This window comes from Notolepis coatsorum (assembly GCF_963971535.1).
Source record: "Notolepis coatsorum genome assembly, chromosome: 4".
Classification (NCBI taxonomy): Eukaryota; Metazoa; Chordata; class Actinopteri; order Aulopiformes; family Paralepididae; genus Notolepis; species Notolepis coatsorum.
The window spans coordinates 91,388,065-91,413,339 of NC_140168.1; the positions used below are offsets into that span (position 1 = coordinate 91,388,065).

The 25,275-nt window shown below is 43.7% G+C and overlaps 1 protein-coding gene across 1 annotated transcript in view; it reads left to right on the plus strand.

The window, feature by feature from the left end:
- tert (telomerase reverse transcriptase) overlaps positions 1-24,366 on the plus strand; it is a 155,036-nt gene extending 130,670 nt beyond the window's left edge. The window contains exons 15-17 of the mRNA XM_084312955.1: positions 8,220-8,344; positions 12,599-12,736; positions 23,540-24,366. Of these exons, the coding sequence (XP_084169081.1) occupies positions 8,220-8,344; positions 12,599-12,736; positions 23,540-23,643 (367 nt within the window). The 3' untranslated portion in view covers positions 23,644-24,366. The remainder of the gene's footprint in view (positions 1-8,219; positions 8,345-12,598; positions 12,737-23,539) is intronic.
- Positions 24,367-25,275: the final 909 nt, after the last annotated feature.

Sequence of the window (25,275 nt, forward strand, 5' to 3'; positions counted from 1 at the left end):
AGCAGATATGTACAGTTGTGTATCATCCGCATAGCTATAAAGTTCAAGTTTGTTTATTAATTGTCATAGTAAAATACAGAATACTTTATCATGAAATGCTTTTTTCTGTATGAGCCCCTGGGAGTGTGCTTCATACAGTAAGATAAAAAGTATAAAAGAAAAAGTCAAAAGTACGTAAAATAAAGTGTTCAGTCAATATACATATTATACAATTATACAATACAGAGTAAAAATAGTGAGGTACAATGCAGAAATGGGATGAGGTACAAACTTAGGGTAAGGTGCAATGAGGTATGAATTGTAGTGCAAATCTCTTTACTACTAAATATAAAGTGTGTTTAAAGTGTCTAAAGTGGGTGATACGGTGAGTGTTTGTTTAAAGTGAGTGTGGATGTGTGTACTGTTTGATTGATTGATTGAAAAGTTTATTAACAGATTGCAGAATGGGTACAGTACAGCTCAATACATACAATTGTTAAGGGGATGCAGACCAGAGAAAGACTTTCGTCTGTGAGTGTAGATGATGGGTTATTACATAGTGTCATTGTCGTTGAGCATCCTGATGGCCTGGGGATAGAAGCTCCTTCTGAGTCTCTGTACTGTTTAAACCAATGAGGTTTTTCTTCACAGTTGCAGATACAGATTAGGCTACACTAATATTATAGTATTAAAATAAACTGTTATATTCATTAGAAAGTTGATTTAATTGATTTAGTTGGGCTGGGGCTTCTCCCTGGGCTGGGGCTGGAAAGTTGATTTAATAAAAGAAAAAATACTAATTTAATCAGATTAATCACTTTATTCAAATTGAGGATTTAGTTTGACGATATAAAAAAATAAAAAATGTAGTTCAACTTTTTTTTTTAATTCTTGTTTTTATTTAATTTTTTTTATTAAAAAAGAAGGTTCGAACGTCTGTTCGGAAAAACCCTGATGAAGTTCGAATCCCAAAAACAGGCTTCGGGGACAGCCTTAGAAGATGTTATGTTACAGAGTGTAATGTTAGAAGATGTTATGTTACAGAGTGTCATGTTAGAAGATGTTATGTTACAGAGTGTAATGTTAGAAGATGTTATGTTACATAGTGTAATGTTAGAAGATGTTATGTTACAGAGTGTAATGTTAGAAGATGTTATGTTACAGAGTGTAATGTTAGAAGATGTTATGTTACAGAGTGTAATGTTAGAAGATGTTATGTTACAGTGTCATGTTAGAAGATGTTATGTTACAGAGTGTCATGTTAGAAGATGTTATGTTACAGAGTGTAATGTTAGAAGATGGGATGTTATGTTACAGAGTGTCATGTTAGAAGATGTTATGTTACAGAGTGTCATGTTAGAAGATGTTATGTTACAGAGTGTAATGTTAGAAGATGTTATGTTACAGAGTGTAATGTTAGAAGATGTTATGCTACATAGTGTAATGTTAGAAGATGGGATGTTACAGAGTGTAATGTTAGAAGATGTTATGTTACAGAGTGTAATGTTAGAAGATGTTATGTTACATAGTGTAATGTTAGAAGATGTTATGTTACAGAGTGTAATGTTAGAAGATGTTATGTTACAGAGTGTAATGTTAGAAGATGGGATGTTACAGAGTGTAATGTTAGAAGATGACGAGCCCAAAGAGACTGCCTTAAGCAGATACAGACCACTAGCTGGTCTGAATTTGCTTCCATTCATTTGTGCTACGCTAGGTTATCTTGCAGCAGGATAGCTTTCTACTAAAGGCACAGAGAGGACATTTGTATCCATCTTCTTGTCTGACTCTGGAGAAGACTGTACGAGCATTTCCCATAATGTTGGCGTGTTCCTTTAATTGAAAATGACTTGGTACGGTATTACATTTCCCATTACAGTGCAGTCCAATATGATGAATATCATTTGGATTATTAGATGCGATTCGATTACAATTTATTGTCATTATACAGCAAAAAGGAACGAAAAGGGATTCGACATCCAACCATAGTGTAAATTTAACAGTAAAGTGCAATAGTATTATACAATGTACAAGTCAAGTCAAGTCAAGAGTTTTATTTGTCACGGCATACAAGTATACAATGAAATGCGGGTGGTCTTGCCCGCAACGATGTGCAATACAGTAGTAACAACATACCGTAATTCCTCTAATAGTAACCCCGGCTTGTATTTGTTTCAACTGTAGCGGATACCAGGCTTGTATTAGGAGGAGGCATGTATAAGAGAGAGGCCTATATTTCTAATTTTCAAACAGATCATAATGAATAAATCAACATTTTGTGTCAGTTTGAACCCAGTAAAATGTACTGGGTTCATTTATTGAAACCAAGTACTGTATGAAATACGGTAGTAAACAGTGCAATTACAGGTGGTCAAAAAAAGTTAAATAAAGTAAAATAGTGCAATCACAATACTGGTATAATAATAATAATAATAATAATAATAATAATAATAATAATAATAATAATAATAATAATAATAATAATAATAATAATAATAATAATAATAATAATAATAATAATAATAATAATAATAATAATAATAATAATAATTTCGTTTTATACAATTCTGAGGTAGGCTTACTCTCTTGGTAAACATTAACACCATACCATTATATGGTATTTACTGCACAGCCAGGCCAGCATATAACAACAATAACAAAATATACCCGGCTTGTATTAGGAGGCCGGCGTATAATTGCTTAGCTCAACAGCGCACCCGGTAATTAATAGAGACCCGGTTTTTAATTGAATACCGGTTACTATTAGAGGAATTACGGTATAATAGAATCCAATAAAACAACATTGTGCAATAAACAGGTAACATAGTAGGGCATATCGGTATTTGTACATAAGTTATTTACAGAGCATGGAGGACATGCTAGGTCCTTTGGTAGTGCAATACACTGTTACTGTTACTATACTATTTTTAAAGTGACCTTTCCTTAGTGGCCATAAGTGTGGGCGTGTGCAGCATGAGTGTGTGCTTGCTCATGTTAAAGTGGCTGCTAGTGTGCGAGCGTGTACAGCGTGCGTGTCGTGTGTATGCTCATGTGTGCTTGTGTGTGGAGAGTTCAGTGTTCTGTGGCACTCAGTGTTCAGTGTTCAAGGCTCTGATGGCCTGGGGGAAGAAGCTGAGCCGAAGCCCCTCTGTCCTAGTAGCTGGGGTTCGCAGGCGTCTGCCTGACCTCAGCAGCTGGAACAGGCTGTTGTTGGGGTGGTGAGGGTCTTTCATTATTCTGCAGGCTCTGGATTTTCACCTCTTGTTGTATAGAACCTGCAGGGGAGGTAGTGCAATACCCGTGGTACGCTCGGCTGAGCGCACCACTCTCTGTAGGGCCTTCTTGTCCTGTGCCGTGCTGTTTCCATACCAGGCAGTGATGTTTCCAGTCAAGATGCTCTCTACAGCTCCGGAGTAGAAGGACTGGAGTATCTTCCCAGATACTCTGAACTTCCTTAACTGTCTCAGGTGGTAGAGGCGCTGCTTCGCCTTTTTTACGACTGAGTCTATGTGTGTTGACCATGTCAGATCCTCTGAGATGTGGACCCCCAGGTACTTAAAGCTGCTCACCCTGTCCACGGTAGCCCCGTTTATCCTCAGTGGTGTGTGTGTCTCCTGCTGTCCTCTCCTATAATCCACGATCAGCTCATTGGTTTTACCAATGTTCAGGAGCAGGCTGTTGTCCTGGCACCAGCGTTCCAGTACCTCAACTTCCTCCCGGTAGGCCTTCTCGTCGTTGTCCGAGATCAGCCCCACCACCACGTGTCGTCTGCAAACTTCACTATGGAGTTGGAGCTGAACTTGGCCACACAATCGTGTGTGTAGAGTGAGTACAGCAGGGGGCTCAGAACACAGCCCTGGGGGGACCCGATGCTCAGGGTGATGGTGTTGGAGGTCTGACCCCCCACCCTGACCGCCTGGGGTCTTTCACTCAGAAAGTCCAGTACCCAGGCGCTCAGAGCGGAGCTCAGACCCAGCTCGATCAGCTTGTCCACCAGTCTGGTGGGGACTATGGTGTTGAACGCTGAGCTGTAGTCAATGAACAACAGTCTCACATAGCCCCCCTTCTGGCGGTCAAGGTGAGAGAGGGAGCTGTGCAGTACTTGGGAGACCGCGTCGTCAGTGGACCTGTTTGTCCTGTATGCAAATTGCATAGGGTCCATATCACTGGGGAGGGAGGCACAAATGTGATCCTTGACCAGCCTCTCGAAACATTTCATGGCCACAGAGGTGAGTGCCACCGGTCTGTAGTCATTGAGACATGTTGGGGAGGGTTTCTTCGGTACAGGGATGATGGTAGACATCTTGAAGCAGGCAGGGACCACTGACTCCGCCAGGGATTGATTAAATATGGCGGTGAACACAGGGGCTAGCTGGTTGGCACAGGACTTAAGTATGCGTCCTGTTATACCATCTGGGCCAGCCGCTTTCCTGGTGTTCACCTGCATAAATGCTCTTCTCACACTGTGTTCCGACAACGAGAGAGCGTCCCCGCCCCCCCGCGGTTGCCCCCCCCCCCCCCTCCACAATAGCCGGTGATTAAACTGATACAGGTGATTAAACTGAATATAATATCTATAAATTGGTACTACTGAGCAATAGTGCTAATCGGATGTATGTACAGAATTGTACATACAGGTATAAAGACACTATGGTAGTAAGTCGTACTGGCCAACAGCGTAACTAGTAAGAGTAGGTAAGGGATATGTACAGATATAGATATAGTATCGACAGATATGTAAAAAGGATTATATGCAGGTATATTCTGATGGATATACATGTATATGTAACGGATGGTATCGTGAAGCGCAGTCAAGAAGGGCTGGGGTGAGTAGCGGTGCTATGGGTTAAACTCACTCTCACATCCTCAAAAGACAGATAGACACGTTGCGAAGTAGTGAATTCACCTCTTGGTATAGCGGTCTGTGTTGTTGCCTGCGGCGTGGGAGACCGGGGTTCGACTCCCACTCGGGGCATAGAAGTTTGAGGTGACGTTGTCACAACCGTTACATATATATATCCATATCTGTCTGATTATATATATATATATTATATGCAGGTATATTCAGACGGATATGGATATATATACATATACTGTATATATCCATATCTTGTGATTATTAGGATTACTATGATTACAGTGTAGGAAAGTTGTATACAGTGAAAGCAGTAGGTAGGTATAAATTGAGTATAGGCAACAATTCAAAGTTCATACAGTATGGGTATAGGCAATGGAGTTCAGAGTTTATATAGTGGTGGGGGAGGGGTCTGTGCCAGTGCAGTTGCCGTACCAGACCGTGGTGCAGTTGGTGAGGATGCCTTCTATGGCACACTGGTAAAAGTCCAGTCTCCTCAGGAAGAAGAGGCGCTGGTGAGCCTCCTTGACCAGTGAGGTGTTCATTTACATTTTTTACATTTAGTCATTTAGCTGACGCTTTTATCCAAAGCGACTAGGGATGTCCGATATTATCGGCCTACCGATATTATCGGCCGATATTGGCATTAAAATGTGATATCGGAAATGATCGGTATTGGTTTTCAAAAAAGAAATTTCTTTTTTCTTTTTTTTTACATTTATTTAATCTTTATTTACCCAGGCAAGCAAGTAAGAACAAATTCAGATTTAATTTATTGTCAAAAGTATGCATAATGTTGTGTTAATTCCACCACAAAAGATATGTAAGGGATAATGTATAGCTACGAGGTCATTGTCGCAAAATAATTGACCGACACAGAGTTTAAAATACCGAGGCGCAGCGCCGAGGTGTTTTAAACGTCAGTGAAGGTCAATTATTTTGCGACAATGATCGAGTATAGCTATACATTATCCCGCTTATTACATGGCTAACTTACTAACAAATATACCTAATTCATTGTACACCATCGACGAGACGAGATCAAATGCAAACGCAGTTGTTCTGTGGCTCTGTCAGCCCAAATAAAGTGATTATTATTATCGGCAGTCGGCAGGTCTGTGGTCTGATTGCACTGATGACTGAGTGCAGCTGTGCATATGCTGAGCAGCACTGATACAGTGTTGTAGTGGGCTTGATTGCGAACAGCTGCGCACAGCGTTCATTATTGCTTGGCAGAGGTCCGTTATTGTGTGATAACGGACCTCTGACGCGCGCTATTGACCAATCACAAGCAAGCATTTCGGCGATTGTGAAAACGCCATGTAATAAGTAATGTTAATTACCTGAAATTATTCCGTTTTTTGGGGGGGGGGGGGGGGGGGGGGGAGAACCTGGAGTCGTGCGCAACTTCCCTCCCATTGAAATGGACGGGGGTACTGTATGCGTGCCGACTCTAGTCTTCCTTGGTTCTCTTGGTGTTGAGGGCTTGGTTGTTGTCGGCACACCACGCCGCCAGGTGCTGGACCTCCTCCCTCCCTGTAGGCCGGCTCATCGTTGTTTTAGATGAGGCCCACTGGTATTAGGAGTGCAGTCGTGGGTGAAGAGGGAGTGGAGAAGGGGGCTCAGCACACAGCCTTACGGGACGCCGGTGTTCAGGGTGAGGGTGGAGGAGGGGAGATCGTCTATCCTAACAAACTGGGGTTTCATTGATTGATTGGTTTGAAAACTTTATGAAAAGATTGCAGAATGGGTACAATACAGTACGGCTCAATACCAGAGAAAGTCTTTCGTCTTGTTTACATCAGGGTCCCCCATTTTCAATTCATGACATTTATGAGACATACACGACATACAGATAAACAGTACTGTTACATCCAGACATTTATGACATACAAGATATACAAATATACAGTACCGTTTAAGAGACAGAGATCATAAAATAAAATATATACATTCGAAGGGGAAGAAACTACATTGGAGGGGGGTGGGGGTTTGGACATTTACCGGGGCCAGTTTCGAATTGCAGCCTCCCGTAGGTGCTCTTTGAGAGCGGTTTTGAAGGAGGGTAGGGATTCACATTATTTTACGGCTGTGGGTAGGGCGTTCCACATTGTTGTGGCATAATTGCGAAACATGTTTAGAAAGTCGTTAGGAAGTCGAGTATCCAGTTGCAGACAGCGGAGTTAATGTCGAGGTCCTTGGTTTTCCACAAGGTCACCAAGTTTGGAGATGAGTTTGGAGAGGATGATGGTCTTGGTCTCATCCAGGTGGGAGAGGGCGGAATGTAGCATTGAGGAGATGGCGTCGTTCATGTTCCTGTTCTCACGGTAGGCAAATTGGGATTTGTCCAGTGAGGGTGAGAGGCCAGATTTGAGGTGAGCCAGGACCAGCCTCTCGAAGCACTTCATGATGATGGGGGTGAATGCAACAGGGCGGAAGTCATTGAGGCTCGTGGCAGAGGAGTGTTTCGACACTAGCTTGATGGAGGTGATTTAAAAAAAAAATTATCCACTTTTTCTCCCATTTTCTATATTTTCTCCCATCCCAATTTCGTATCATCCAATTCAACCCTCCCCTGTCACGAACGCTGTTTCTTGCCTCCCACAAGCCGGCTGCAATGTGGACTAAGTCATACATAGCACAAGTCCCCTCCGGTACTTGAGGTAACAGCAGTCGCATCTTTTCACCTGCGCAGCTCGATCTCTCAGTGGCGAGGAGTAACGCGTGGGAGGCTCACGCTGCCCCCGACACTTCCTGATTCTACTGCGCAGGCGCACCAACCGACCTGTAGGAGTCGCTGTCCACAACGCCCGATCCCCACCCATCAGTTTCCCACCCATCAGTTTCCCACCCCCTAATACGGCCAATGTGTATTAGTATGAACGACCAGCTAAACTGAAAGCAATGTGGATCGCTGGGCTCGAACAGGCGAGCCCAGCGTCTCCGCATTCGTGGCGAGCGCCTTGCCCACTACGCCATGTAGCCGCCGGATGGAGGTGATTTTTAAAGCATGCTGGGACAACTGCCTGGGCTTATATTAGTGACGGGTTGAGGATGTCATTTAAGACCTCCCATCAGCTGCTCAGCGCAGTTCCTGATGGCCAGGGATGCAATCGGGGTCAGCCTGATGTGATTTATAAATATTTGGACATCAACACAATTTTCATCATTTTGGCACCACCAAAGTGGATTTGTACACTTTGTACACCACCACAGTGGATTTTAAATTAAACGATCCAAGATATGGTTTAAATACAGACTTCCAGGAATTACAACAATTCTTTACATCCTTCCTCCTTTTTGATATTACTTGTTGGTTTTTGTTTCCATATCACCCATCCTTGAATGGGAGGTGCTTTTCCTCATTCTACTTGTGTTGCTGTAGGTTCCATGTGTGTGCTCAGAGTTTGCCCTTTGGTCAGAAGGTTGCCAAGAACCCTGCCTACTTCCTGCAGATGATCTGGGACATGGTTGGATACACCAATCAGCTTGTCAGGCTCAGCAACAAAGGCAAGCTTTCCACCTCAAACACTACATGTCTTGTGTATGTATGTGACTTAGGGGTGTAAAGGTACACGTATCCGTACCGAACCGAACCGTTTCAGTGTGTACCGTACCATACCGAACGGCTGTGTAGTGTACCGAACGAATACAACAGTATGTTAACCACTAACGACTGCCCACCGGGGGCTGTTTTTTTCACAATCTAATATGATAATTTACAAGTCGATTATTAATTTCAATATAGAATATTCGTTGAGAGAGGGCGGCTAGGTGGTGTAGTGGGCAAGGCGCTCGCCACCAATGCAGGAGACGCTGGGTTCGAGCCCAGCTCTCTGCATTGCTACCAGTTGGCTGGCCGTTCATACTAACACAATTGACAGTGTTAGGGGTGGGAAAGCTGGTGGGTGGGTCCTGGTCGTTGTAAACAGCGACTCCTACAGTTCGGTCGGGGCGCCTGCTGAGCGAGGAAAAAGATCTAAGGGGGGTAGTGTGATCCTTCCACACGTTACACCCTCTCAGTGAGAGTCCGCGCTGCCAGGTGAAAAGAAGCGGTTGATTGGCTACACGTGTGTCGGAGGAAGCACGTGATAGCCTCCACTCTCCCAGACCGACTGTGGGGGGTAGGTGCGCAGCGACCAGGAAGGGGATTGGGAATTGGCATAACGACTAACATTGGGATGGGAGAAAAACGGAGGAAAAAGGAGGGGGGGAAAGATAAAAAAATTAAATAAAAAAAAAAAAAAACGTTGACAGCCCTACAAGTACAATTCGTTACTGCACACTACATCACCCCTGAGTGGAACATGGAAAGCCAAACTTTCCCCCACTGTACCGAAAACCCGTACCGAACCGTGACTTCAAAACCGAGGTACGTACCGAACCGTGGTTTTTGTGTACCGTTACACCCCTGTGACTTGAATCTTGAATCATATGTTTCAGTGGCTTGAATTCATCTCATCAGGCTTTTTAGGTCCTCACAGCAGTGGGTAGGGATGGGTACCGAATCCGTTACTTTTAAGGGTATCGACCGAATCACGTCGGTACTACCGAGTACCGATCCACGTGAGATCCACCGGTGCCACATTTCGGTAAAGAAAAAAAAAGGAGAATTAAATAACGCGAAACGAAACATATGAAGTGTGCCTCACGTCAACGTTAGCGCACAATACGCTCTTACCTAGGATTTGACTTGATCAACAACAAAGCAGTCAGGGTAATGGCAAGCCGCAATTGTGGTTACACTTTACAAAGCTCGATGCAGACAACGCTCGCTGCAATATTATATATATATATTAACTAATCGTTCTAAATAAATAATAATGATAATAAATTATTTTAAGTTTGGATTTTTTTTTTATAACTGAGGTAGGTAGATTACATTTTTAGACACTAAAGTACCAGAAAAGGATACCATTTGGTACCGGTATCGGTTCAAATGTGAACGGTACCCAACCCTAGCGGTGGGCAATATGTAGGGTTGGGTACCGAACTCTGTACTTTTAACCTCTTAACACTTTGGATGCCAGCCACGACATAACACGTGTTAACAGCCCGCCCCCTGAATGCCCAGCACGACAATTAGCGTGCATTTTTTTTTATTAGCGATCTGAATTCATATTTCATCAACCGAGTCTACCGTTGGGAAACCAGCCTCACCAGGAGCTCAGAAGTGAAAAAAGCACCCCCTATCGTCTCCCAGATGGTAATGCACCCTTTTGGAATGGACTCAATGAAAATGGATGAGAAAAAAAAACTCCGGAATCCACATTTTACTTCTCACGCATGTAACCGGAGATGATTCCAGTCATTGTGGACCATCAGAACAGCGTGTAATATGTCTTTACAGTATGTAGCGTTGGATCAATAAAAGGATCGATTTTTGGAATGGCGATCAGGAATTGGAATAATCTTTTTGGATACCATCTGATCTCAGGTAAGGAATCTATTTGACCAGTCTTAGGATAATCAGACCTGTTTTCACGGAGATATAAGCTTTTCCCCTATGTTTGATATGGCTGTTTGGCTGTGCGAGCGATCAGAAAATATATCAGAGCAGATATCAGATCGCCTATATAGCGTGCATACGTACACATATACTATCGATAATCTAGCGTTTATTTGAAAACGATTCATAAATAGGCCGAAAAATGGGGCTTTTCAAGATGCTATAAAACGGAAATTAACCGATAAAAAAACAATCCGCTTCGACAATGTTGACTGGAAAATGAGTCATTGATAAGCGACGGGCAGATTAGACACATAGCCATAATTTAAAACATAGATTAGGCGATATTAACGCTAACATTGAAGTGGATGCTGGGCATTCAAGCACTAAATCGTGCGCCCCCTGCTGGGCACTGAAAGTGTTAAGCGAGACCGGCCCGGTTTGAGATTTATTTCACGCATTAATTGATCAATACAGTCCGTATTAAGTAATGTTGCGTTTCTTTTCCAAATGTAGCCAAGAGTAAAGACCCTATCAAAACAACAGTCAAGTGCACTACGTTTGTTTACCAATGATTTTAAGTGTTATTAGAAAAATATGAGCTTATAAAAATCTCTGCGCATTGCACCGGAAAACGGACGATTTACATGCGAGAAGAAGAAGCACTCATGAAATCGTTGTAGTCTAAGAAAGAGACCCAGGGCTTTTGATGGATGTCGAAATTTCATGAAACTATACTACTCGGCTCATACCAGCCGCCGACAACGGAAGTCCATTTTTCACATCATCTTTCTGACGTGATTTTTGTGTTTATATCTCACGGTTCGAACAAACCTCAACGTTATTGCCATAAAATACAACATATATTGTTTCTTTACCTTTCTGTGAACGTCTAGGAAAACGTGTCACAATCCAGTAAAAATGGCTGAGCTATGGACATTATACAAAAGTAACTGTACTTGCAGTATATTTCATTCACAATCTTTGCTGCCCTGCAACGGGCGCCTGGTGGTACTAAATCCAGATTTAACTCTCCCATTGGAAAGAGGAGATTTGGCCCGACCCATAGATGTATGACTTGGCCATAATAAGGTCATTTATAGGCCTGATATTCTATATTTCAAATTGTGTGATGTGATTTCAGATTGCAAATGTGTCCGGATGGCAAAATTCAGTACTGTATCTACAAAAAACCTATAAATCATCTGTCCTTTGTTCATTTGCTTAGATTTTTAGTACACTTGATCTCAAGAAGGTGCTGAATGAGCTCACTTTAAGTCAATGTTAGCATATTCATGTTAGAACATTTCAGTACCTAAGACCTGCCCAGTTAGAAAATAATCAGAATTCCAATGATGCGCAATTGTTATTTCATAATAGACACAGACCAGTGCAGACCTTCAATTTTAGAAGCTATGACATCTAGCTATTCAGCCCTGCATTCGACAGCTCTGTGACAACTCCTCTTGCAAGTCGCGCTGTTTCAATGTGCAGTGAAAACTCTGCAAGCAATGGGTCCAATGTGTCTTAACGTTGAAAGGGGACTAAAACATTTTCTTTTTTCAAGGCATTTGCCTAAATGGACCGACTGATGCCTTGTGTTTTTTTTATTATTATTATTATTAAAAATAAAACGTATTTTGATCTGAATGCTTCTTCCATTTCATTGATGGTTTTATTCATTTTATTATTATTATTATTATTATTTTTATCTTTATCTCCTTTCATGTAGCACTTTGAGATTGTTACAATATAAAGTGTTAGAAATTGAATTTATTATTATTATTATTATTTGTGTGTGTGCGCACGTGGAAAGACCAGATGAGGTCAGGAGTTTGATAGTATTTAATATAGTATATAATAAATTGTATACATGATCATGCAACATTAAAAAATGGTTGTACGAATGGTTTTCGGAGAGGGAGGTAGGGTTTGTATAGTGTGATAACAATGTTGAAATTGAGAAGTTTAGACTTTAGTTCAGTTTTACAACTGAAATACAATTTTGCTTATTACAGAGAGAGTAAAGTACCGGAAAAAAGTACCGTCGGGTATCGGTTCAAATGTGAACGGTACCCAACCCTAGCAATATGACCATCTTGAATTGTCACTGGTTAAAATCTCGTCACCATAATGCATTCCCAAGGAGATTGTGATATATTCTTGCGCTATTCATAACTTTTACCATAGCCACTCTGACACTCCTGTCTCTGCAGTAAGTCTCTCTCTCTAGGTCTGTGTCTAGGCAGTAAGTCTATGTCTCTCTCTCTCTAGGTCTGTGTCTAGGCAGTAAGTCTATGTCTCTCTCTCTCTAGGTCTGTGTCTAGGCAGTAAGTCCCAGACAGGAGTACTTCAGTATGAGGCAGTGGAGCTGATGTTCTGTTCATCCTTCCTGTTGGTTCTGTCACGTCATCGCTCACTGTACACACCTCTGCTGCCTGGTCTACACAAGAGTATGTATATATATACACACACTGGTCTATGTGATGTATTCTATTAATCTATTTCTATTATTTATCTATTTCTATTATTTATCTATTCTATCTATGTGATGTATTTGGCTGTGGGTGTTTTCCTATGTCACTATTCCCACTCCTGCCCACTAGGGGGCGAGCAATTCTTAAGGTGGCGGTTCATTCTGTTATTCTTGTGTTGGACAATAAAGATGGCTGCAGGCTGCAGCCCTTGTCTGCAGTACCTGCAATATCGTGTTACCCAGTCATTAGTAAGCTACCGTTGTTCGGTATAGCATACAGAATAGTCTACACAAGAGTATCTACCTAATAAAAACAAAGGTTATCCTATAATCCTAGTTATATGAGTAATGGTGAGCGCTCTGCTCTATTGGAATATTCCACATAACATACTGTGAATTTGAAAACGTTCAGCAACAATGCACCTGTCCGGCCACACCCACACCCGCCCATGTATATAAGCGAGGGGTGTGACCTTACTTCCGCTCTTCCCTAGTCTTTCACAGTTAAAACAGAAGACCAACAGGGGTCCTCAGTGAGTGAGAGCAGAGCGCTCACCATTACTCATATAACTAGGGTTATAGGATAACCTTTGTTATATATTGTAATGGTTCACGCTCTGCTCTATTGGAACACAAGAGCGGAGCAGAGCGGAGCAGAGCGGAGAGCCCGACAAATGTACCCGCTGAGGTCCCCTACAACCATCACAATACCGGGGAGGGTCTGCGGGGTACAGTAAACGTTTCTCCCGGTACATTCTGAAGAGCACCGCTGTATGTTGGAGAACCAGCGGGCTGTATGTGCCAGAACCAGCGGTCTTATTATGTCTGCGGGGTACAGTAAACGTTTCTCCCGGTACATTCTGAAGAGCACACCGCTGTATGTTGGAGAACCAGCGGTCTTCCTCACTCGAGTGAGACTAAAGCCGTGCACTGCACAGTCTCTAACAGTGTAACAGTAAGAAGCATTTTGGATAAAAGTATTCTGTACTTCTGTATGACAACAATGTATGCCTTTCAAATGTTAAATGATTAAATGATACACAGCGAAATCTACGCTCTCGCCTCTCATCCTGCTCTCATCCTGCTTTCGCCAACGGCAGCGATGTGAAAGGCGAAGCGAACTCCAGCAGTAGCGTGCTTGCTCCTGGGGCTGCCGCGGGGCGTGGCCGCGGCGGGTCACGTGCCTGTCGGGGCCAATCAGGCCTCCCCCGGAAGTAGGAACGGTTGCGGAACAGCTACAGGCGTCCGGGCCCCCTCACCCCCCCTAATGAGGGGTGGGGGGGGAACAGGACACCGACTGTGTGAAATAGGGGACAGCACCCAACAAACGCACAGGGTGAGCAGACCGCGCGCCCCGCACGCTACCAGGGAACGTACGTGAAAGCAAAAAGCCTGCTTCACTGCTCCCACACCTCGTGGGGTCGGGGTCATTAGACCCCGACGCAACCTGCGAGGTATTCCAAGGTGAAGCCGTAGCAGCGGGGTGCGAAGGAGGTCCCAGCCCCAGGCCACACAAGGCGGACTTACCGCCGAGTCCGGGGGCCAGGACCCCCAGAAAAGGGGCCTGGTGAGGTCAACGAGGCCATGGCATCGAGACCTCTCCAGGCGTTCACTGGTGACACCACCCTCTACACCGCCAGCATATCGGACAGGGCCTACAACAGGTGAAGGCCCTTCTCCGCCTGGCACCCCCTGAGGAAGAGGCTCTGAAAACTCATCTTGTTCATCGCCGAGCCGAATAGCCCAGCGTCGGTGAGGGGGGCCAGGAGGAGGGGCAACCGCCGTCGCTCACCCAGCGACGCCTGCTCCAGCCAAAGGTGTCGCTGGGTCAAGGTGGCCAGAGCTCGTAGCTTCCCCGCAGCTACGGCCTGTAGCTGGGTGAGATGGAGGATGGCACCCAATGCCTGGGCATGGAGGAAGCGCTGCTCCCGTCCAGGTCCTCCTCGCCCGCCATCAGCCCCGACATGAAGCACGCTAACTGTGCGATGTTCGAGGACGCAGCTAGGCTCTGCGTCGAGGCGATGTAGGCCTGGTCACTCCAGTAAGCCAACTGCCGAGCCGACTTCCCCTTAGGAAGTGGCTTTTTCTTGGGTTCCCACACCATCTCGGGGTAAAGGACGGATGCCATCGGGTTGCCAAGCCGTGGCACCCAGTCCCTTAACCCCTGAAGCAACCCCTCCACCTGCGTAAATGGCACATAGGCGGAGGAGAGGCTGACGATGCGGGGGATCACCTGTCCCCGAGACACGTAGGCCCCCATCGATGGAAAAAAGGGGCAGACAACGCTCGGCTCCTTCACAGAGCGGCGTTGAAAGACATGGCCTACCATGTCATCGGGAACAGGCGTCGGCAGTGGCGTCGGCAGCGGGATCCCATTTGCCCACGCAGCTGCCGACATGAGTTCGGAAAAACGGAGCCTCACTCGCATCCCTCGCGTTCGGGTAGCTCAGATCACTTGGCAGGTGGGAGCCGACGCTGAAGAAGGGACATCTCGTCTCGGAGTTGGCAAGTTGAATGCCCCGCTCAGGGTCAGGGAACCGCGCTGGTGGAGGCCTGAACGATAATCATCAGGTCCCGATGGTGATGACATTTTAACTTTTTCCCTTTAACCCTTTCACTGCCACACTACAGAAGGTTAACCCTTTCACTGCCACACGACAGCAGGTTAACCCTTTCACTGCCACACGACAGAAGGTTAACCCTTTCACTGCCGCACTACAGAAGGTTAACCCTTTACTATCACACTACCGACGGGTAGTAAAGGGTTAACCTTCTGCAGTGCGGCAGTGAAAGGGTTAAGAAAACAAATAAACAAAGCGTTGCCCATCCAATGATGTGTGTGTCAGGGTTTCCGTTAGAATTTTTTTTGCAGGTCTGAGTGTCTGGTAGATTTCAATCTACCGGACAAATGGGATAAATTCCGGTCAGAGTTTATTGAGCTTAAAAACAATTGATAGGCCTATATAAAGAATGACATCATCAAGGCATTTATAATATTTTAACTTAAAACTAGGCTACTTTTGCATATATAGTCATTAATATATTCCAAATAAAATAAGTCCCTCGAGACTTCGTGCTGCTGCCGACTTGAGGTGTCGGTGGGCAGTCTGCCCGACATTAATAAACAGCAGTCTGTTATAATCAAATTTCTATGAGCTAACGAATTCCGTTATATTGGACATTTGTATTAATTATATTAAGCGAAGAACTGAGAAATTTGGCAGAGAGAGACGGCAACATTATTGTGGGTTTGCGTGATGACTCCACCTCCCAACGACTTGGTGCTGGTCATAATGTCCTGTGAAAATAATTCCCTCCAAGCACAATTTGATTATTTGAATTGTATTAAAATAGGCTAAAATTAAATAGCCTATGCGATGAACGAAACAATCATTACATTTGTTTCATTGTTGCTTCACCAAGCAGCCGGTCTAATAATGACATCGCTGTTGTCAGCGCGAGCTGGCTGCTGCTAGATTTACGTGAAGCATGGAGCTGCAGACCCACAGAGCAGCGGTGTTTTTAGGTCCGGTCTGGGGACCGCTCAGCAGCGCCCCCCACCCAACAGCTGAATTGCCAATGGCTGAATTGGAGTACTGCACCTTGCCGGCAAAGCTGGCGGGTTCTGTTGGTCTGCAGATGGATGCTTCTCTCAAATCTAGCAGCAGCCAGCTCGCGCTGACAACAGCGATGTCATTATTAGACCGGCTGCTTGGTGAAGCAACGATGAAACAAATGTAATGATTGTTTCGTTCATCGCACAGGCTATTTAATTTGAGCCTATTTTAATACAATTCAAATAATATAATTGTGCTTAGAGGGAATTATTTTCACCGGACATTATGACCGGAGAGATTAAATATGTCGGACTTCAACAGATTTTGCCGGTCAAATACCGGTAATTACCGGCTAACGGAAACGCTGGTGTGTGTGTGTGTTTATTATTATAATTCTTTTTAAATTTTTACCCTTTCACTGTTGCACTACAGAAGGTTAACCCTTTGCTACCCATCGGTAGTGTGATAGTAAAGGGTTAACCTTCTGTAGTGCGGCAGTGAAAGGGCTAAAGGAGGAGAGGGGGGAAAAAAAAATATCAACACAAATGACTAAACTAATTACTAACAAACTTTCGAACGCTGTGAAGCTGTGCACTGCCACGGACTTCCGTGAGGTTGAAAGACTAGGGAAGAGCGGAAGTACGGTCACATCCCTCGCTTATATACAGGGGCGGGTGTGGGTGTGACCAGACAGGTGTAGGTGCATTGTTGCTGAAAGTTTTCAAATTCACAGTATGTGATGGGGAATATTCCAATAGAGCAGAGCGTGAACCATTACGATATATAACACACACACACACAAACAGACACACACTGCCTGCTGTACAGGCCTTTGCTGTCCAGCCTGCACAAGAGTATGTACCTAATACCCCAGAACACACACATGCACTTATCTTGTAATATTTATTATTATATTAAAAGGGCAGTCGGTATGATTTCCAAGCATTCGGAATGATCCAAACTATGAACCTAAATATGCAATTTAACTGATAGATACACAAAATGTATTTATATTTATGTTAACACTTTAATCGCCATGGGTTAAATTCATAATTTACCATCCCTCGCCAGCTCTATTTGTCTATGGAGAAGTTCCCCTTCTTTGCAGGGCTATAACTTTTTAAATTCTATTGCTACATTGCCATTATTATGGCCCATTCAATGTCCTATATGTATTGTTCAGGGTGTAGCAACGTTAAACTTTTTCATTCACATATTCATACTAAAATATGGTCTAAAGTATAAGTATGTTTTTATCGTTTTCTGCAGCTTTCTTCAGAACGTGATTTATAGCCCTAAATGCATTATATTGATGATGAAATACAGTTTGGTAGCGATCGGCGCGAGATGAAAAATTTCAACTGGACGTACTTCTAGAATGATCTACGTATGATCTGATGATGACCGGATGGGCAGGGGATCGTTTATAATTCGGTGGGCAGCGTTAGATGATTCATCCAGAGTGGGTCATATGTTCATCATAGCAGTTTATATGGAATACGTTAGAAAATAACGCTGAAAACACAGTTGGAAGGGATTAAGGGGATAAATGGACATCACATAGAAAATAGAGGGGAGGAAAAGAAAGTAAGAAGGGGTACACAGAAGACACCACACACGGGTTTGGGAGGAAGGAGGGACATTGGAACATATGAGCCACATTGAGAGGGACCTAGGAAATGGGGGTCTTTGATCAGAATGAAGGACAGAGCGCTTTTGACCAGGAGCTCGACAGCAATAAAAACAGTAAGAAGGCTGGACAAATATGACGAGCGGTTGGGGGTAAAGGTTTCAAACCCCCAAGCCGTCAGGAGGAGGCCTCTCACTAGGAGAGCAATTACTCCTCACCCACCAGCAGGGGACAGGGGGGGACACAGGGACCCCCCGAATGCCTTGGGAGCACTTTATGTAAAGTTTATGTTTTTTATTTATGTTAATCATTATATGTATTCGGTGAAGAGAGCGGAGGCTACAACCGGAGGGGGGAATGAATGTGACATGGGGGGGACTGACAGACGAAAGAAGAAGAAAGATGACAATGGTTAAAGGTATAAAAATGATGTCGTTAAACGTTAATGGAATGAATAATGCGATAAAGAGGGGCAAAGTGATGTTGAAATGTAAAAAAAGTGAGATGGAAGTGATTTTTCTGCAGGAGACACATTTGGTAGCACAGGATCATGAGAAACTGAAGAGATTTGGATATGAAAATGCATACTATAGTTCCTTTAAACGGAACCTGAGGAGAGGAGTAATCACGTTAATCAAAAACACAGTCAAATTTGAATTGATCAAGGAAGTAAGAGACAAGGAGGGAAGGTTTGTTCTGGTGAAGGGAAAAATGGAGGGTCAAATGATTACGTTAGTGAATGTTTATGCACCCCCAGAGAGTGAGAGGGATTTATATGAGACCATTTTTGATATGATAGTGATGGAACTAGAAGGGATATTGATATGCGCGGGAGATTTTAATGTAGTACTGAATCACGACCTAGACACCACGAGTACTAGAAAAGGACGGGCACCAATCAGTAGATATATGAATATTCAGATGACGGAAATGGGAATTACAGATGTTTGGAGGGGGATGCACGCCATGGACAGGGAATACACACATTACTCACACCCGCACGTGACATATGCGAGAATAGACTACTTTTTGATGATGACGGGGGACAGTTACAGGGTACGGGTGAGCAGAATAGGAGTAGCGGACATATCGGATCACAGTGCCATATATCTGACAGTAGATCTAGAAGGGAGACGGAGGAACACGATCTGGAGACTAAATGTAGGAATATTAAATAACAAGGGGGTGGTGAGTCAGATCAAGGAGGAGATAGCCAGGTATAAGGAAGAAAATGACAACGGGGCGGTAGATCCGAACATTCTATGGGACACACTGAAGGTGGTGATAAGGGGGAAATTGATGGAGAAGACAGCAATGCTGAAGAAGGCCAGAACGGAGACATATCACAATCTGATAGGGAAGCTGAAGAAGCTAGAAGGGAGACACCAGATATCAAAAGAACAGGAAATGCTCGGAGAAATCAAAGAAGTAAAGGCCAGGATAAATAGGGAATTATTGACGGAAATAGAAAAGAAAGCGAGGTTCATGAAACAAACGTACTATGAAGGGGGACCAAAAGCGACCAGACTGTTGGCTAGGAGAATTAGGACGCAACAGAAGTTGAACACGATACACACAATAAGGGATACAAAGACTAATGAAATATTGAGAGACCCAGATGAAATAGAGAGGACATTTAGAGAATACTATGAGAAACTATACACACAGCCAAAAGCAGCAGGAGAAGAGGAAATAGAAGCATATCTGGAGAAGCTAGAGTTACCATCGATAGGGAAAGAACAGAATGAAGAATTAAATAAAATAATTACGGAACGAGAACTGGAAGAGGCAATTAGTAGAGCTAAAAACAACAAATCTCCGGGGAGCGACGGATTCCCATCGGAATTCTACAAGACATTTAGAGCGGAATTAGCACCCATGTTAGGGGCGGCGTTCAGACACACGATGGAAGAGGGCAAAATGCCCCCCTCGTGGAAGGAAGCCATAATCACCACGATACCGAAGGAAGGGAAGGATAGAGAATTATGTAGTAGTTTCAGACCTGTGTCCATACTCAACGTGGATTACAAGATGTATACATCGATAATATCAAAGAGATTTGAGACGTTTATGCCAGACATTATAGATGAAGATCAAACTGGATTTATTAAAGGGAGACAGACACAGGACAACGTGAGAAAGACATTACACATAGTAGAGGAGATACAAAAACAAGGTGGTAGCGCGGTACTGATTAGCCTAGATGCAGAAAAAGCATTCGACAGTGTGAGCTGGACATTTTTATATAAAACATTGATGAGGTTCGGACTGAACGGGAGGGCGATGAAGATGATCAAGGCGCTATATCAAGAACCGACAGCGAGGGTTAAGGTGAATGGCAGCCTGACGGATAGAATCAGATTAGAGAGGGCTACCAGACAGGGATGTTGTCTCTCACCAACGCTCTTCGCCGTTTTCATAGAACCACTGGCACAACTGATCAGACAGACCGAGGACATTAAGGGAGTAAGGATAAAGGGAACGGAATATAAACTAGGCTTATTTGCGGACGACGTGATAGTATACATGAGGCAACCAGACAAGAGCTTCCCGGCACTGATGGATCTACTGAAGGAATATGGCCACTACTCAGGATACAAACTAAACGTAACAAAGACACAGACCTTAGCATGGAACTATACCCCAACAACGGAAATTAGGGAACAGTACGGGATAAGATGGGACATGGACAAGATTAAATACTTAGGGGTGAACATCACGAGAGGGGTGGGGAAACTGTTTGAGGCGAACTATACACAGATAAATCAGAACATCAAGAGAGACTTGGAGAGATGGACAGTAATGCCCTTGGACTTCAATTCAAGAATAGAGGTCATTAAAATGAACATACTAGCAAGGTTACTGTACCTGTTCCAATCACTACCGATACAAATACCACAGAATCAATTCAGGGAGTGGGACAGACTGATATCGAGGTTCATATGGGCGGGGAGAAGACCACGGGTCAGATATAAAACACTACAACTACCAAAGGAAGAGGGAGGGATGGCAGTACCCAGCCTACAAGATTATTATTATGCAGTGCAACCAGTAGTGCAGTGGCAAATTGACAGTAGGTCAAACGCTCCACGCGCGTGCGTGCGCGCGCGCGCATGCACAGTTTTTTTTGGCTGCTCTCGTCCTGCAGCTGGATACTATTGCCTCACAGCGCGGCCGTCAGCGCGCGGCCCAGAGAGCGCCGCTGGCTCTGCGGCTCTGCAGCTGCATGCTTCTCCGGGAGTCCGGTTGGATAATGCCATGTAAAAAGCGATTGCGCGTACTTCAGCCTCAGTGACCGAGGTATAACGCCGTTATACCGAGTTATACCAGCACTGCACCACTGAGTGCAACTGAGAGCAGTGACATGCTGGTGTAACGACAAATATGAGGCAAGATGGAAAGACATTGAAAAAGAAGGGGAGGGATACAAGGTACAAGCTCTGGTGGGAGATAGGGAACTGTTCAAAGAAAAAGAGGGACTGTTAGATCCTATCACCAAATGCACCTTGACCATATGGAACAGAGTAGTAAAAACACACAAATTAGAGAAGCAGTCAGGGGTTCTGAGATGGATAGCACATGACAAGAGATTCAAACCAGGGAGGCTGGACCATGGATTCAGGAGGTGGGAGAGGGGGGGGCAACAGCGATATGCAAAATGATAGAGAAGGGGGAAATGCAAACACTACAAAAATTAAAGGAGAACTTTGGACTAGAAAACAGGGACCACTTCAGATATCTACAGATTAGAGATTACTATAATAAAGAAATAAGAGGGGACAAGGAAGAAGAACAGAATGGAATAATTAGGATGATAGTAAGGGCATACGAAGGAGGGAAAGGAAGGGTAATATCAGCACTGTACCGGGCTATAATGACCAGCAAGGGACACACGACCGATTATATAAGGGAGAAATGGGAGAGAGAACTAGAGATAGGAATAACAGGGAAGGAATGGGGGAACATATGCGAGGTGCAACATTCAACAACAGGATCGAGGATATGGAAAGAGTTTGGATGGAAAAACATAATCAGATTCTTTATAACCCCAGAGCTGAAGGGAAAATATGCACCAACACAAAGAGCATGCTGGAGGATGTGTGGGAAGGAGGGGGCAAATCACACACACATATTCTGGGGATGTCAGAAGCTGAAGGGGTATTGGGAGGAGATAGGGGAGGCAATGATCAGAATATTAGGATACGGGTTACCACAAACAGGACTGGTGCTTTACTTAGGAGACCTGACACACGAGGGAATACAAGGGGGGGGACAAATATTTAATAAAGATAATGTTGATAGCGGCCAGAAAAGCAATAACAAGACTGTGGTACAAAGAAGACCCACGACAATAGCACAATGGGTAGGAATAGTGGAGGAGATACAAGATATGGAGAGGATAACACACATGCTGAGGTTACAGGAAGAGAAATTTGGAGAAAGATGGGGAAAGTGGGAGGATTACAAGGGGAACGAAAACGACATCACAGAGGAAGAACCAAATGCATCACAAGAGGGCGAAGGGTAAAGGAGGAAAGAGGTTCAAGGAGGGTCTCTGAACCCATGTCACACACTTTTGACTTAGTTAACATTTTCTGATTTTATTTTTAATTTTTTTGGGTATTACAATTGTATTATATTTTTTGTACTTTATTATTTATGTCTGTTTAACAATGTTGTATTATGGGTTCCATTTTTGTGTAAGTGTTGTTTGTCTATAAATGTTAATAAAAATGTAAGTTTAAAAAAAAAAAAAAAAACGCTGAATCTTACCGTATGTTCCTCGCGCCGTTGGACGATCAGCGTGGAGTAGACCGTTTTCGATTATGGGATGTTGATCCTGATGAACCATTTCCAGGTTGTATAATACTATATACGTCCAAATAACGTTGTTTATTGAGGGCGAGCGATTGATCATCCAGTGTGTTGAGATGGAGTCCGGCTACCGATCGCGAGTGCCCGGAGCACATATGGATGAGCACTTCCTGTTTGGCGCGCCCCTCCCTCTTGGCCGATCTGCCAATCGGCCACCAGATGGCGCTCTCGAACCGTTAGACAGTTGAGTGGAGCTCACCAGTACATCTCAGGGCTCCGGAAAGGAAATATGATTTCGATGACAGATTTTTGAAATATTGACATCAAAGACGAGTTACGGCGTCTTCGGCAGAATGAGCATGGCTAGGAATGACGTCTTAACTCGTCCCCGGCGATCATAGTGTTAATTTAATTGTGTTGATGTTTCCATTTCTGCTAAATAAGTATGTACATTTTGTTTGGTTTGGTAAACATTGCACTTAAGTCTATCAGTGTACTGTATGTGTGTAGGGGCAGGTACAAATAAGAATTTACTTCTTCCTGTTCCTTTCGGCCATGGAATTTAGTGGAGCATATTTAATATGTACTGTTGGACTGTAATAATTCCATGTACGAATAAATAGGATTTTAATTAAATTAAATAGTAGACATGACCACGAAAAATGAAGCCTGTCATTTGATGTTGGGGTCCACATGGGATGTTTGTCATCTTCCTTATTCCAGCAAATCTACGATACAAAAAACCAAAAGTTATTTTCCATCTTGTGCCCCCTGACAGGGAAGCGTGGTCTGCAGAGGCGTCTGGGGGCCCTGCGGCTGGCCAGGGTCCGACAGGCCATCACCCGCCACATCCCAGAGGAGTTTCTGGCCATCCGGGCCTAAGATCACCAGAGATCCAACCTTCAGATGGAAGAAAGAACTGAACAAACATTCCGTACTAGGCCTCTATCGTTCCTTGTGGTTTCCTCAACTAGCTTGTAGCAGTGTCTTGACTTATTGTTATATTTTCAAAGACGACAAGTGGAATTTCTCCTGATGCTCAATGTACTATGTGACAAATTACCTATATTATAAAGGGCATCGGTCTTGCACACAACACTGTAACACGCTGGTTATAAACATTTCCCATGAAACCATAACATCAATAAACACGGATCATTATATATATTTAAAAAGAAAAAGTGGAATCAACAATAGACTCTTATCTCCCCATCTATCCCCCCAGCTGTTGCTCTTTGGACTTTCCCTGTTGATTAATCTTTTCCACTGTAGTTTCCCCACTAAGGGAAGTAGCCGTTATTGGGTGACTGTATTATGTAAATGCAGTATGTTCGTTGAAAATAAATATTGAGAGCCATTGCAATAAGTACACCAACATATTTTAATAGTCCGTATACCTCCCATGCAGACTGTTACATGATCATTAAAGGTAGAATCTGTAATGCTGTCAAACTGTGACATCTAGACCAAATTGCTCCACTTGGTATCACGCTTTTGGAGCCTGAGGTGTGGCCAGCAGTGGCAGCCCCTCCCCCAGAGCCGGAGGTGTGGCCAGCGGTGGCAGCCCCTCCCCCATAGCTGGAGGTGTGGCCAGCGGTGGCAGCCCCTCCCCCAGAGCCAGAGGTGTGGCCAGCGGTGGCAGCCCCTCCCCCACACAAATCCAACTCACACGTCAACGCAAACGCAAAAACAAAAAGCGCAAAACCAAGTGGGGCTCTTTTGCCTAGAGGTCACAGTTTGACAACATTACTTTTAAATAATATAATTTGAAGCTCTATAATGTGCACTTGTATTTTTGTAAACATTGGATTAAAGTTTGTTGTTTAGTTATAATGATTGATTGAAAATTTTATTAACAGATTGCAGAATGGGTACAATACAGTACAGCTCAATACACACAATTGTTAAGGGGATGCAGACCAGAGAAATACTTTCGTCTTGTTTACATCAGGGTCCCCCATTTTCAATTCATCATAACATATCACATACAGATAGACAGTACTGCTACATCTATACATTTATGACATACCATATTTACAAATACAGTACTGTTTGTGATACAAAAATAGTCTAAAAAAGAGTATATACATTTGACAAAGAAACTACATTGGAGGAGGTGGGGGGGGGGACTACATTGGATTATCGACGAAACCTTGGTCCCAAGAAGAGGGTCTTGTGTATTATTGGTTATTGGGTTAGGACATTTACTGTACATTGGAGGGGGTTGGGTTAGGATCATGGAGTTCCAAGAAACTTGTTTTCTATCTGCAGGTCAGACACGAAAGTGTGTTACAGTGAAACAAAAGGATGGTGGATTCTCAACTTGAGTTTGTTACAGTACACAACTGATGCAGTGACACAAAAGGATGGCGGAATCTCAACCTGAGCATGACATAAGAGCAAAATGGCCGCAGTGTGAATATGGTCAATTAAACAAAAACATCAGTTATATTTCATAGTTGACATCGCGTCCCGCTCTGCCATATTGAGATATGTCTTATCTCCATGCACCTA